A 15,905-nucleotide genomic window follows, 5' to 3' on the forward strand; every position below is an offset into this window, starting at 1 on the left:
TATATTCCCTTGAGCCCTCTGTAGCATAGTTCCACGGAAGCTTTTTGATGTTACATATACAGTGTATGACAAAGTCTGTGTTAAATGTAATAGAGTTCTTATGAGGCAGAGGAAACTGCAAGTGTGTAAAGAGGTTAAAAAAGCCATGTGCTAGAATATAGAGCCCATCTTTAGAAAGTAGAATATAAAAATTCTCCAACAGATGTGATTTGCATGATGTGTGAGGGTCCTAAGGTAATGACCTGGTTTAGATCCAGTGAGTTCTAAAGCATCACATAGCCCTCATGTGTGCATATTGAAACAGCATGAGAGCTAGGTTGGTTCTAATGGCTCATGGGTAGTTAATAGAGTTCTCCAGGTCTTTAATTGGTATGATCATTAACTTTGTGTTCTTGAGGATGTAGATTATAGGTTTGAAGGGTAGCCATTGGGTCACCTTGGATGAAAAGAGGGTCTTAAAGTCATGTTCATGTTCTCTCAGTTGACACTGATGTATATCATCATAATGGAGGCATAAAGTAGTATTGCTTTATTTATTTATAAAGCCCAGTTTGAATAACCAAGCCAGTAGCACAGTATACAGCCTTGGTGCTAAGAATAGAGAGGAAAGTAATAGTAATAAAGAAAATTCTGGAACCTTTCTGGAGGGAAATGTGACCACATTGACCAAAAGTTAAAATGCATTTACTCTGTGACTCCAAATTTTTATTTCTCATCATTGTCCTTCATTCAAATTGTTTCCTTAATTTTTCCCTGCTACTTTAGAATTAGAAAATCAAAGGGAATTACCCCCATAAAGATATACATTATGATATAGACAACCACAGATGTTTTTCCTTTATATATTTATCAAAATGTAATTAGTTGGGAGTTTGTTCCCTTGTGGCACAGTGGGTTAAGGATCTGGCATTGTCACGGCAGTGGCTCAAGTCGCTGCTCTAGCATGGGTTTGATCCCTGGCCCAGGAACTTCCCACATGCCCTGCATGTGGCAACAAATAAGTAAATAAATTATTTGATTCATTAGGTCACATTTTTCTCCAATCTTCTTTTAGTAGATAAAACATGAACTGTGTTTCTTTAATACTCATTTAAATTCCAATGGGTATTCCTGATCAACAGGTGATTGTTCTACAAGTGATGATTCTGGGACTTAGGTTTTTTTCCCATGGGACTTAGGTTTTTTTTTTTTTTTTTTAACCATTTTTGGCTTTATCACTTTCAAAGCTCAGCTTCCTGGGTCATATCAAGGACCATGTGTAGGGTAAGGCCTGAAGTGTTGTACATCAGTTTTAAGTACATTCTACTGACTAGGCTAGAACTTAGTCACATGAGCACACCTAACTGCAAGGAAGGCTTAGAAAAAAATGTAGCTTTGACTTGAAGGAGAGGAAACAGATTTGTCTCTGTCATAGAATTAGTGTCTTAACTTCTTTGTTGACCAACATCTATCTTGTTTGATTATATGTAGAAATAAGGAGTTTGTAAATAAAAGAAACAGCTCTGTGGAATAAGTTTATTTTCAATTTAGTTTGAAATTAAAGCTGCCATTTGGACAGCAGGAATGGGAGTCTGGGTCTAACAGAGTTTGAAGGTAATGGTACATATGTCAAAAACTATGTTAGCTAAGAAGTAATTTATTAAAGTTAGGATAGGCAACTCTGGAGGGACCAATACTGTGTTAACTGGAATATGTATGTGTATGTACATGTATTTGTGTGTGAGTATACATATTAGTGTTGCACACATGTAGTTTTCTTCTTCAGTATGATAATCACTGAAGACATGTACTCAACTCTGTATGATGCATGTTAATTGCTACCATCACCCCTGGAGTTGAGGTCTCCAGAGAAGGGCTTTGGAGTCTGGAAGGTTTAAGTAATGAGGAAGGGAGAGATTTGTGTCATGTTCTATTCTCTGAGTAAAACACGAGAGGGATTTTTGTGAAGAAGGGAGCTGAAAGGTGTTTCATCAAGGAGCTGACACCTTAAATTCCTGGGGTTAAGATAAGTGTGTATGGGCACAATCTCTATGTCTGTTTTACTTTATATATTGATATGAAAAAGGAGTATAAAATTTCCTGATTATTTTCCTTTGCAACACTGTTCCTACTAGAAAAACCTTATTAGACATGGGATTAAGGAATTTTTTTTTGTCACATCATTTCGTCTTTGCAGGTCATATTCAAAGAATTGTATGCTTGGCAGACAGGAAAATGGGAATTTTTTTCTTGAAGACTTGGGCACTAATTTAGGTGATTATTTCCTGTTAATCTGTTCACTTCACACAGAGGACAACATAACAAGTCAACACCCATTTTGTGTGGCTCGTGAGAGAAGAAAACTTTGAAAGTAGAAGCTAATTTACTTAATGAAATATAAAATGCATATTCAAGAATGGGGAATCAAATGGATTTGAGAGATACCCAAAGGCAATGTTGACCTGTGGGAACAGAAAGACCCTCAGAGTGTGATGGTTGTGCTGGGAGTGGCTGTTTCCTGTGAGGCATCCCAGATGAGAGGACAATCAGAAGAGAGCTAAAGAGTTTCACTGTGGCAAATGGAAGCAAGAGCTCTCTTTTCTGTGTCTCCTTCTGTGCTCCTTGAGCAGCATTTAATTGCCTCGGCTGATTTTATTTTATTTTTTAAAGGTTTTCTTTACTTTTTTATCATAGTTGATTTACAATGTTCTGTCAATTTCTGCTGTATAGCAAAGTGTATGTATATACACACACACATTCTTTTTCTCACATTCACCTGAAGGAGCAAACAATGAAACAGACCTCTGCAGCCTAACAGACACCAAGTTCAAAAAGGAGACCTCTGATGATTTTAAAGACCAGGAGATTAGGTTTCTCCCATTACCCATCTCTTGAATCCATCCCTGGTGTGTTTTTGCCTATACATTACCCTATGACAGGCTTTTCATGCTTTTCCCTCGGTTTGTTGAAGTAGCTTTCTAATAGGTTCCTGCTAATTTCATTAATTACCCTGAAATTGTCTAGAAAATTGTCTTGCAAATGCAGCTTCCATAAACCTTTGATCATTTACTCTTCTGTTAGAGCAGCTCAAGTTTTCCACTGATAGCAAGTTAAGCCTGAACTAGTCACTGACAGTGAGTCCTCCTCCATGTGGTCCCATCTCTGTACCTTATATCTTACTATTTCTTTACAAGTATTCTAGACTTCATTCTTTTGGACTTTAAACATAATTTCTTGCATTCAAATCTTTTCACATTTTTATCATGTGCTAATAATGTTCTGCCTCCATCATTGCCCTCGGAACATTCTGTCTTTTGCCAAAGTTCATATCCCTCTCAGAAGCCTTTCCTTAATTTTTTTCCAACTGAATATAATTGTCATGGCTCACATGACAACAAAAATTACTGTTGTGATTTGTCCTATCACGTTGTTGCTGTGTGAGTGGCAGCACCACAACATATGTTGAGGAATGCTAAAATCCAGTCCATATTCTATATCAGCTCCCCATAAAGCTTCCAAAAATATAAACACAATCTAAGCAAAACCAACTTCCTAGCTGTGCAAGTGAGGCTCCAAGGTAAATCCCTTTAGCTCTCTTCCAATCCAATTTAAACTCTCTCTATATAGAGATCCTAGTCTGTGATGTATTGTTTGAGGTTGCTTTGAACAAAAGATATTTGATATAAACTCCAAAAGTGCAGGGGCTCTGCTTTTTTTATTCATGGCCTTTCTCTGTCTCCTAGGACAGCGCCTGGCAATAATATGTGCAAAATAAATGTTTATCGAATAAATGAGGAAGGCAAGGAGACACAGAGGGAAGACCAGCTCACTTTTCCAAAGGGAAGATGGTAATGTCACAAATCTAAATTGTGGAAAATCAACATATCTCCCTTTGCCCGGAAGAAGAAAAACAGTGTAAATATTCCAGTGGTTCTGTCGGTCACTTCCACAGGTCAGACTGATGAGGACCGTGGAGTCTAATATCTCTGGGTCTGTGAGTGAGTTCATTCTTCTGGGCTTTCCCTGTCGCAGAGACATCCAGATCCTCCTCTTTGTACTCTTCTCCGTCATCTACCTCCTGATCATCATGGGGAACACATCTGTCATCTGTGCTGTGTGGTCAAGCTGGAAACTCCACACACCCATGTACATCTTCCTGGCCAACTTCTCCTTCCTGGAAATCTGCTATGTCAGTTCCGATGTGCCCCAAATGTTAGCTAACATCATCTCCCAGAGCGAGAGCATCTCCTATGTTGGCTGCCTGCTCCAGTTCTACTTCTTCTTTTCTATGTGTGCTGCTGAATGCTTATTTCTGTCAGTGATGGCTTTTGATCGATTTCTTGCCATATGTAGACCTTTGCATTATCCCACCATAATGACCCATCGCCTGTGTGCTTGGTTAGTGGTCTTCTGCTGGGCTGGTGGCTTTCTCTGGTTACTGACCCCTTTGATTCTAATATCTCAGGTGCCTTTCTGTGGTCCAAATACCATTGATCATTTTCTATGTGATCTAGGACCTTTGCTGGCATTGTCCTGTGTTCCAGTATCTGGAACTACCCTTATCTGTGGTATCATGAGCTCTCTCATCATCTTTCTCACCTTCCTATACATTCTTGGTACTTACTACTCCATCCTAAGTGTGGTGCTACAGATGCCCTCAGGCTCAGGAAGGCATAAGGCTTTCTCTACTTGTGCCTCCCACCTTGCTGTGGTGTCTCTGTTCTACGGCTCAATCATGATGATGTATGTTAGCCCAGGTTCTGGGGACCATCCTGGGATGCAGAAGTTTGTGACCTTGTTCTATGCTTTAGCGACACCATTCTTTAATCCCCTGATCTACAACTTCCGGAACAAAGATGTGGAGGAAGCACTAAAGAAAATTTTGAATATGTTATTGTGGAAATCTTTAAAGGCTTCAAAAGTCACATTTAATATAAGGCATCATTAATATTTAGGAGGATGCAAGATCACAGGTGAATGAGATCATGTTTTTTCCCTTTAATGTTTCAGTTACTTTTATTTCTAGTGTTTTTTAATTGAAATAATAGATTTAGAATGTTGTGTTAGTTTCAGATATATAGCAAAGTGATTCATATATATATATATATGTAATTTAGAAATATATATATTATTTTAATATTCTTTCCCAACATGTTATTACAAGATATTGAGTATAGTTCCATGTGCCATAAAGAGGGACCGTACTGTTTATTTTATATATAGTAGTGTGTGACTTTTAATCCCAAACTCCTAATTTGTCCCTCTTCCCTTTCCCCTTTGGTAACCATATGTTTGTTTTCTATGTCTGTGAGTATATTTCTGTTTTGTACATAAGTTCATTTGTATCATTTTTTTTTAGATTCCATGAGTGAAATCATATGATATTTGTCTTTCTCTGTGTAACTTCACTTAGTATGATAATCTCCAAGTCCATCCATGTTGCAAGTGTCATCATTTAATTCTTTTTTTATAGCTGAGTAGTAGTCTCTTGAATGTATATATATCACATATTTTTATCCAGTCATCTGTTGTTGGACATTTCGTTTGATTCCATGTCTTGGCTACTGTAAATAGTGCTCTATGAACATGGAGGTACCTGTACCTATTAAAATTAGAGTTTTTCTCTTTTTTTGGATTCCAGGAGTGGAACTCCTGAATCATATGGTAACTCTATTTTTAGTTTTTAGGTTTTTTTTTTTTTCTTTTTTGGCCATATCCAAGGCTTATGGAAGTTCCTAGCCCAGGGATTGAATCTGAGCTGCAGCCTCTACCACAGCTGTCGCAACACTGGATCCTTAACCCACTGCTCTAGGCAGATATTGAACTGGCAATAGGATGGAGACGAGCTGGATCATTAATCCACAGCGCCACAGTGGGAATTCCCTATTTTTAGTTTCTAAAGGAATCTCTATACTGTTCTCCATACTGGCTGCACCAATTTGCATTCCTACCAACAATGTAGGAGGGTTCCCTTTTCTCCAAATCCTCTCTGAACAGTAGTCTATTGTATGTATATACAATATATACATTAAAAATGTCCATCAACAGATGAATGGATAAAAAAGTCATGATATTATTTGTAGGCTTTTTGATGATGGCTATTCTTACCCATGTGAGGTGATACCTTGTTGTGGTTTAGATTTGCATTTCTCTAATAATCAGCGATGTTGAGCATCTTTTCATGTGCCTGTTGGACATCTGCATGTCTTCTTTGGAGACGTGTCTATTTAGACCTTCTGCCTATATTTTGATTGGGCTGTTTGATTTTTTGATATTGAGCTATATGAGTTGTTTGTATATTTTGGAAATAAATCCCTCATCAGTTGTATTGTTTGCAAATATTTTCTCCCATTCTGTAGGTTTTTGTTTAGTTTATGGTTTCTTTTGAAGTATAAAGGTTTTTAAGTTTTATTAGGCCTCATTTATGAAAATTTGCTTTTATTTCTCTTTCTCTAGGAAATGGATTCAAAAAATATTGCTATGATTTTTGACAAAGAGTGTTCTGCTTGTGTCCTCCTCTAGGGAGTTTATAGTAGCTGGTCTTACATTTAGGTCTTTATCCCTTCATTTTATTTTATTTTCCTATATCAGGAAGATGATTTTTAAAAATTCATTAGATCCAGTGCTTTAAGTCTTAAGAAGTTATTATTCCTGCTCCAGACATGTCCGTACTTTAGATATACTCTATTTTGAAATCCAACTTAATAAGAGTTTTGCACATTTCTTTGTAATTGAGTTTCTAGTTTCTCTTTTGGTTTTCACTACATACTGCTTGATGTATTTCACCATCCTCAAATTCTGCCTTCATCAAACCCAGTTCTTTCTTAGAGCATAGCAAATGTTGAATGTATTGCAAACATGTAGTTAAACAACAATCCTTCAGATAACCAGGTTTTTAAACAAAATCCTCAACATCAGAGACCATTTAAAAGCATTACTTTTGTATATTCCATATTTCCAAGTGTTGTTTTAGGCACCAACAATGGTCCTCAGTAAAATCCTGTTGTCTTGATCGACTGTTCACTTTTGGCCAATGCTGTCACTTTAGGAGGTAGGTCCACATCTTCTATATGCTGCCATCTGAAGTTTAGTTACTAATCTATGTAAGCCAAGGAGCTACAGACTTTGTTGGATCACTACCACCCAGTGAAATTGCACTTATTTTCTTGTAGTTCTCTGTACATTTCTTGGTGTCACTCAGAGATAATTTCTATTCTCTAATTTCTTGTTTTCTAGAATAGTAATTTAATTTATAATATTGAACTTCACGAAGAAATCTTAGGCTAAAACTTTGTTCTAGGAAAACTTCAGCACTAACTTTACTTTCAAACCTAGTCAAACATCTGCAAACTCCTGCTGGATATTTTTACATGAAGATGCATTTCAAATTTAAATGTCTAATCCTAAATTTTTAATCTTTTAAATTAGCTCTCACCATCCTTATCTGTTAATGCTCCACTTATCTGTAACTTGAACTTACAACCTTACATTTATAATTCCTCACCTTCTTATATCCAATTCTGTGGCATCTTTTCTGTAGTCCTTTGTCATCCTTACTCAACATTTCTCATCATTTTTGTCCCCGTCCTAGCATTCCTTACCTGGGAAGGCATAATAATTTGACAAATAAGCTCTCTCTCTCTGAAATCTCCATGTCAAATTCCAGAAGGCTTTTCTTTTTTAAAATGATTTTTAGTTTTTCCATTATAGCTTGTTTACAGTGCTCTGTCAATTTCTACTGTATAGCAGAGTGACCCAGTCACACATATATATAGATTCTTTTTCTCACATTATCCTCCATCATCAGAACCATTTTTTTAAACCTCCTTTCCATCAGCCCTCACACTTATTTCCTCTCTACTTACACAGACTTTGGGGACAATTCCCAAATTCCTTCCTCCCTCCCTTCCTTCTTTCCTTCCTTCCTTATTATTTTTTTTTTTTGGATACCTACCACTATATATATGTGTTCAAACCCGGTAGAATGTACAACTCAATGTGTCAGTGTAAGTTCAGTTGTAACAAATGCACCACTCTGTTGATCTTGGGGGAGGCTATGCATGTGTAGTAAGGGGACTCATGGGAAATTGCAGTGAACCTCAAACAACTGCTCTAAAAAATAAATTCTAAAACTATAGATATGGATATATCATTATATAGTTAGGGGCTTAATGTTTTCCTCACGTAATAATAAATCTGAAAGCAGACTATCCATAGCCACTGCTCTGGGCTGGATTTGTGACATTTATCCTTGACATCCTCATCCTCATATTTGTTACCATGGTTGCAAGAAGGTTCTAAACATCCAGATGTTTCCCTGTTCCAGGCTCGAGGAGCATGAAGCAGAAACTCCTGCTTTGGGAAAGCCAAAAATCTTCCCAGAAACTCAGTTTTTGTCTCATTGGCCAGACCTATATCACATAGCCAATCTAGATGCAAGGGAGGCAGAAGAAATGATGCATTGCTATTGTGAACAAAGTCAGGATTCTTTTACTGGGGAAAAAGGGGATGCATTTTGGGTGGGCAGTAGTAGTCTCTGCCACAGAAAGATCTGGAGAGTTTTCTGCAGTCACCTTGGATGTAATGAAACTTGCACAGCTGCTAACACTGACCTTTGACAAGTATGAAAAAGCTGAAGAAGAAAAACATACAAACTTTCAAGAAATGTTCATATTTATAAACCTAACGAAAGACAAATAGGACTGAAAACTTGACTAACCACTTGAAATTAATTTTTGTTGATTATAAAAATGTTTTTGTAAATAGTTGCTACAGCTAAATTGGAATTATAACAAGTTCTTCTTGGGATCAGAATAGTATTGTACAAAAAGCATTTGACTCTAAAAGGCCACCTGTGAGTTCAATGGTGAGAAAAAGAATTTGGAAGAGAAAAGACTCAAGAGAAAAAGCCGTTTGAGACCTAGTTTTCTGTGAATGCTTTCCAAAAGGTGTCTCTAATTTAAACATCTTACCCCAAGGAATATATAAATACATTTGTCTCTCTATATTCACAGGTTCTGCATCAGTGGATTCCACCAATTGGGGATCAAAAATATTCAGGAAAAAAAGTCCAGAAGGTTTCAAAAAGCAAAACTTGAATTTGCTATGTGCAGGCAACTATTTGTATAGCATATACATTGTGTTTACAACACATAGCATTTACATTATATGGTATTATAAATTACCTAGAGATGATTTAAAGTCATGGGAGGATGTGCTTAGGTTATATGCAAATACTATGCCATTTTATATAAAGAACTTGAGCAGCCTCAGAGTTTAGTATCTGTGGGGGTTGCTGGAATTTTCTCATTCCTGATTCTTCTACAGACACAGATAAAAGTAAAGACATCACCTTGGGGGAGGACCAGTGAGTGGTATACTTTGAGAATTCTGGGGAAATAGATCTTTGGAACAAAAATAGTATTTGTTGGCATTAAGAAGAAGGTAGAAATGACAGGCTTGATAGCTTATCTCAGAAATAGCTAACAGTTTCTGTCCACTGTCTTATTTGTTAAAAGATGAAAATCTCTCTCATGATTTTGACATTATATATTCATATATTTTTGTTTTGTTTTGTTTTGTCTTTTGTTGTTGTTGTTGTTGTTGCTATTTCTTGGACCGCTCCCTCGGCATATGGAGGTTCCCAGGCTAGGGGTCGAATCGGAGCTGTAGCCACCGGCCTACGCCAGAGCCACAGCAACGCGGGATCCGAGCCGCGTCTGCAACCTACACCACAGCTCACGGCAACGCCGGATCGTTAACCCACTGAGCAGGGGCAGGGGCCGAACCCGCAACCTCATGGTTCCTAGTCGGATTCGTTAACCACTGCGCCACGACCGGAACTCCCATATATTCATATTTAAGTGCATCTCATGCAGAAAAGTTAGATTTGATTAGCAGTACCCAAGTTTTCAGTGAAGGTGGTTGTTTCCATGTGAAAACCTGGAAGGAATTAAAATGTGAAGATTTATGTATGTATGTATATTACATGTGTATATAAATGTACCAGCGAAATCTGCTTTATTGTCTCATGACAGAATAGGACTAACCTAGATGTGAATTATATACATTAGCCAGAATTTCTTATCCTATCTCAGGAAAATGGCTTGAAGTAGGTCCACTGAAATAAAAGATAGGAATATACACTTAAAAATTGACAAACCTCCAAGTGGAGATTATAAGAAGGCATATGTGTATGGAAGTCTAGAGGTATGAGATGAGATTGTAAGTGGAGACAAAAGCTTGGGGATTAATAACATATTAATGATATTCAAGGTGATTAGATTCTTTGAGATCCTTCTAAATCAGTGCTAATAGAGATATAATGTGAGACACAAATATGAACCCTGTATATAATTTCAAATATTCTAACAGCCACAGAAATAAAGATAAAAGGAAATAGGTGAAATTAACTTTGATAATATATTTTGTTTGACTCAATTTGTCTAAAATAATGTTATTTCAACATATATCAACATAAACATTATTAATGAAATATTTACATTCTTTTATTACACTAAGTCTTCAAAGTTGGTATATAAATTGACACTTATTACCCTTCTCAATTAGCACTAGTCACCTTTCAAGTGGTCATAGCCACATGTGGGTCGCAGCTATTGTATTGGACGGAACAAGTATATATAGAGAATTCTGAGGACTAAAGATAGGCTTCAAGAAATGTTGAGGTTCAACATATAAGTTGGTTGTCTTTATTTTTCAGAATAAAGTTTCTTTGCTTAGAAGGAACAACAAAATCCTTTTATTTCACCGATTTTCCTAACTTAAACCCTGATTTTGGTGGCAAAAGGACCCACTGCGTACATTGAGTCACACATATATGCACTGCCTCCTGGGAAAGAGTCTTTCCTGAAGAATTGTGTTTTCAGCTTCATTGTCCTAATTTTTTCTAGACTGACAGAAGTCCCTGAAGAAGCTATATTTCTTTTATTTTTTTCTGCCCAGTATCTCAGTACAGGCTTGGAGCTTATCTTTGTATAACTGGAGTTTTTATTGCCAGACACTGCTTTTTAGGGGAGACTAGGGCATGGGTAGAAGAGTCAGTCAGTTGTAGAGCAGCACTTAAGTATAATCTGATTTATATACTCATGCAAAACCCATAATTTATATTTTTATATATAAGCCCAGAAAAAGTTCTAGAAGTATACCCACCAAACTGAACATATTTCTGTAGGGACAAGTAGGTATGTAGAGGTATGGCAACATGAGGATCTTCATTATTTTGTACTGTTCTGTTTTTACAATGAAAATTGTTCACTATAAAAATATGTTACTTGTAAATTTTTAAAAATATAGGGAAAATAGAATATAATTCATCCCAGTGTAGCTAACCAAGACCTGGTTATCCAAAATTCTATGTATATAACATTTAGGCCAAAACAAAAAATATTTTATTTAAATAATTTTATATATGAATATCTTTCTTAGACACTATACTAACCTAGATGTAAATGGGGATCTTGGTTATTTAGTTATTTGTGGTCCATTGACACTAAACCTAAAAAATTTGGCTCAAGTGAAAGAGTAAGTAAAGAATCTTCCTCCTCACCAGTTCTAAGAAAGGGGAGTGGGCAGCTTTAGATTTCACTGCAGCTAATGTAGACTTTCCCAGATAATGGACAATTTCCTTCCCTTTAGCTGAACTTCTGTCTCTCAGAACTTCGCATAGGGTAGTAATAACTTGTAAGCATCATACTATGTTCTAACAACACTCATCATGAGATAGACAAGCCTTCAACTACCCAAGGAAAGTTCGTTTCCCTTTTCTCATCCCACTTCTTCATTTAGTTGAGTCCTACCCCATGGAACTTCATTTAGTTGAGTCCTACCCCATGGAACTTCCAGAGGGAACATAACCCAGGCATATTACAGGGGAGTCAAAATGCATGTGTTGTAATAGGTGGTGTTTTTCTTTTATTTTTGCTGCCCAGTATCTCAGTAGAGGCTTGGAGCTTGTCTTTGTATAACTGGAGTTTTTATTGCTAGGTATTAGCTCTTCCAGCCTCTACTGCAGCTGCAGCATAGGAATATACTCTACCAATTCTACCAAAAAGATACAGCTATTCCAGACTTTGATTCAGGACAGTGGTGCAAGAAGCAGAAGTGGGTTGGCAAGGGGATAGCAATGTTTAAATATTAGCAAGAAAATAACAATGAAGCAGGTAGCACAGTGATTGCAGGGAAGACACATTCCTAGCATAGAATTGGCAGTGGTTAATTAAAACTGTGACATCTGGTGGCTCATGACAGTGGGCATGGCTGTAATGATTGTGATTTTTCATCAGACATGTTCCACAGGGCGGCTTGCACATTGATCTTTGAATCTGAGCCTCAACTCAGATCTGTGACATTCCTGTTGTCAGTATATCTTCACCATTGGCATGTTTAATCAACCAGAGTCAGCTTCTGTTGTATGCAAGGAAGAATCCTATTAATATTACATCATTGTACATTTACTTTAAATAGGTGCAGTCTCAGAAATCTGTGGAGAACAAGGGGAAACTAACCCTTCTGGATGGGTAGGTCAGAATTTTCCTCTGGTTTCACAATGGTCTAGAAACTTCATTACTTAGCATATTCTATTACAGAAAATATCCCCCAAAGCCAAAATAGCTTAGAAGAGAGCTTTAAGGTATCTATTTATAGAGAAACTTGAGTTGAGGTCTGGTCTGGATTGGATATTGTCAGTCAAATCATTAGTTTTTTCTTCGATATACAGGAGACAACTTCACAAACCAGTCCTTTCCCCAGAAGAGGAAATTTTGTGCTATAGTTTAAAATAAGATATATAATATTGAACATATAAAACTTACATAATGTTATAAACCAGTGTTACCTCAATGAAATTTTTTAATTAAAAAATTAAAATGTGAACATTTTAGAGTACAGGCGGATGATCAGCTCAAGTAAATAGTTTATATAAGTGCTAACTACCTTTAGGTAGCTTAAGGTTTGTTGGCAGAACCTATTTTCTGGTTTCTCATGTCTATTTTCTGGAACCATAAATCTCTACTAAAAATTGGAAGGTACAGAAACCCAGGTTTGAGTAAGGAATACTTAATGGTTTGGCAAATGTGAATGTGTGCATGTCTTTCTCTGTATCCTCTTCAAAGTTAGACTGAGAATTTTCCTTAAGAAGAAGCCATATCATTTCCCATTTTCATCTGCTGCACACCATGGACACCTTACCAGCTTGGTAGTAAGGAAACACAAGGAAACACATTACTTTGGGTTGTGATGATCATTGTACAGCTATAAATGTAATAAAATTCACTGAGTTAAAAAAATACATTACAGTTTTAGTGACAGTTACTGGGTCTTTGTTCTTATAGATAAAGCAGTTGAATTTTTGTGAGTATAGTGAATAGGTGCTATATCTCATTAGAGAAACACCTATAATTGGAAAGGAAAAAAATAGTTGATAAATTTGAAACACATAAAACAGTATTAGGATAAAACCATTAATTTAACATTAGTTTTAGAACTTCAGAAAGGCTCCAGAACAGAGAAATGATACATTGATGAATAAAAAGTCTACAGAACTTTCCTACAATGGACCTTTAGGCTATTTGCTTATGAGATAGGATGAGGGGTTTGTGTGTGTGTGTATGCAGTGAATCATACTTTTATGAGAGTAAGGAAGGAATCAAACACTCATATTCAGAAAATAGCTTTTTATTTTTTTAATTTTGATTTTTTGTTTTTTGCCATTTCTTGGGCCATTCTCACAGCATATGGAGGTTCCCAGGCTAGGGGTCGAATCGGAGCTGTAGCTGCTGGCCCAGGCCAGAGCCACAGCAACGCAGCATCCAATCCACATCTTCAACCTATACCACAGCTCATGGCAACACCGGATCCTTAACCCACTGAGCAAGGCCAGGGATCGAACTTGCAACCCCACGGTTCCTCGTCAGATTCATTAACCACTGTTCCACGATGGGAACTCTGCTTTTTTTTTTTTTTTAATGAGAGAAATTCTGTATTCCTGAGAGAATACAGATATAATGATATAAATTTTTATGTCATTTCTCTGTATTTTAAAGAATTTCTTTTGATGATGCACCCAGGACTTTCTTTAGTGCATCTTTCATATCTTTGTTCCTAAGGCTGTAGATCAGAGGATTAAAGAATGAGGTTGCCATGCAGCAAAATAAGGTTACAAATTTCTGTGTCCCAGGATGGGTCCTGGAGCCTGGACTCATGTACATTACCATGACTGAGCCATAGAACAGTGAAACCACCAATAAATGGGAGGCACATGTAGAAAAAGCTTTGTTCCTGCCTGAGCCAGCTGGAACCCGAAGTACAGCTCGCAAAACCAAGGTGTAGGACCCAAGAATGTAGAGAAAGGTGACAAAGATGATAAGAGAGCTTACAGTAGCACAAGTTAGAGTAGTTTTGGGAACTGGGGCACAGGACAGTGCCAGCAATGGTCCCAGGTCACAGAAAAAATGGTCAATGATGTTAGGGCCACAGAAGGGCACCTGGGACATGAGAACTGCAGGCATCAGCATAGATAGAAAGCCACCAGCCCAGCAGAAAACCACTAATCGGGCACAGAGATGATGAGTCATGATAGTGGGGTAATGCAGAGGTCGACAGATGGCAAGGAACCTATCAAAAGACATCACAGACAGAAAGTAACCCTCAGCAGCACACATGGAGAAGAAGAAGTAGAACTGGAGCAGACAGCCAGCATAGGAGATGCTCTTGGTCTGGGAGATGATGTTGGCCAACATTTTGGGCACGTCAGAACTGACATAGCAGATTTCTAGGAAGGAGAAGTTAGCCAGGAGGGTGTACATGGGTGTGTGGAGTTTCCGGCTTGACCACACGGCACAGATAATGGATGTGTTCCCCAGGAGGGTGCAGAAGGTAGATGAGGGAGAACATGACAAAGAGGAGGATCTGGATGTCTCTGCGGCAGGGGAAGCCCAGGAGAATGAACTCACGCACAGACCCAGAGATGTTATTGGCTTCTGAGACACTCATTCTTCTGATCTATGAAGGGAATGAGCAATGGGACCATTATATTTGACATTTTCTCCCTCTTGAAAGTTATTTTTATTTCCTCTGACTCGTATACACTCCTTTAATTCATGTTTGTGAAAGGGCTCCTTATAGTTTTGAAATCAATAACTCATCTTCCAGGGATTAGGCTTAGCCCAGTGTGATCAGAGTTCTAAGAACCCGTTTGAACATGATTATGCTCCCACAGCCCCCATTGTAACAGTTCCCGTTTTTCAGAGTATTTATTCCACTGACATCATATAAAATAGAGTCCAAATTGTTTTTTTCTGTTTGCATTTAAATTCTTCCTTGATGTATAGTTTCATAATACACACTGTCATATATACATCTAATTTCTTCTTGTTGCAAAGAAAATTTTGTTTAGAATTAGAATTTTGAAAAATTCTAAGAAAAATCAAAATTTAAATATAAAGTTGGATTAGGTCAGTACAAAGAGTTCCTTACCACATTGTCAGTAACATATCTTCATGAGAGGTGTCCTGGATAACTCTGTTAACTGAAGTGGAGTGGTAAAGCAACTGCCACAAATTCCACTCTAGCAAGAACCAATTAGCATATTATACCTGGTATTTAACTTCTACTTGCTGGGAGACAGCTAATTTGATAACATAGAAAAAGGATCTTATTTGTCTTCACTCTTTGTCAGGAGATCCTTACTCTCAAATAGAAAAATAGTGAAGTTCCCCTTGTGGCTCAGCTATCCATGAGGATGTGGGTTCGATCTCTGGCCATGCTCAGTGGGTTAAAGGATCTGGCATTGCAGTGAGGTGGTAGTGTAAGTTGCAGATGTGGATTGAATCAGATGTTGCTGTGGCTGTGGTGTAGCCGGGACTCTGATTCGACCTCTGGCCTGGGAACTTCCATATGCCACAGGTGCA

General features: G+C 37.5%; 2 protein-coding genes across 2 annotated transcripts; one reads left to right on the plus strand and one right to left on the minus strand.

The window, feature by feature from the left end:
* The first annotated feature begins 3,940 nt into the window (after positions 1–3,940).
* On the plus strand, positions 3,941–4,927 carry LOC125136681 (olfactory receptor 11H12-like). Its single transcript, XM_047797492.1, has one exon. It carries the CDS (start codon positions 3,941–3,943, stop codon positions 4,925–4,927), a length of 987 nt encoding a protein of 328 aa, XP_047653448.1.
* A 9,106-nt stretch (positions 4,928–14,033) lies between these two features.
* Positions 14,034–14,991, minus strand: LOC125136369 (olfactory receptor 11H6-like). The gene is given in 2 exon segments (XM_047797134.1): positions 14,034–14,864; positions 14,866–14,991. Coding segments are annotated over 2 exon segments (954 nt in total). The 5' UTR covers positions 14,989–14,991.
* Between the last annotated feature and the right edge of the window lie 914 nt (positions 14,992–15,905).

Source organism: Phacochoerus africanus, chromosome 9 (genome assembly GCF_016906955.1).
Source record: "Phacochoerus africanus isolate WHEZ1 chromosome 9, ROS_Pafr_v1, whole genome shotgun sequence".
Classification (NCBI taxonomy): domain Eukaryota; kingdom Metazoa; phylum Chordata; class Mammalia; order Artiodactyla; family Suidae; genus Phacochoerus; species Phacochoerus africanus.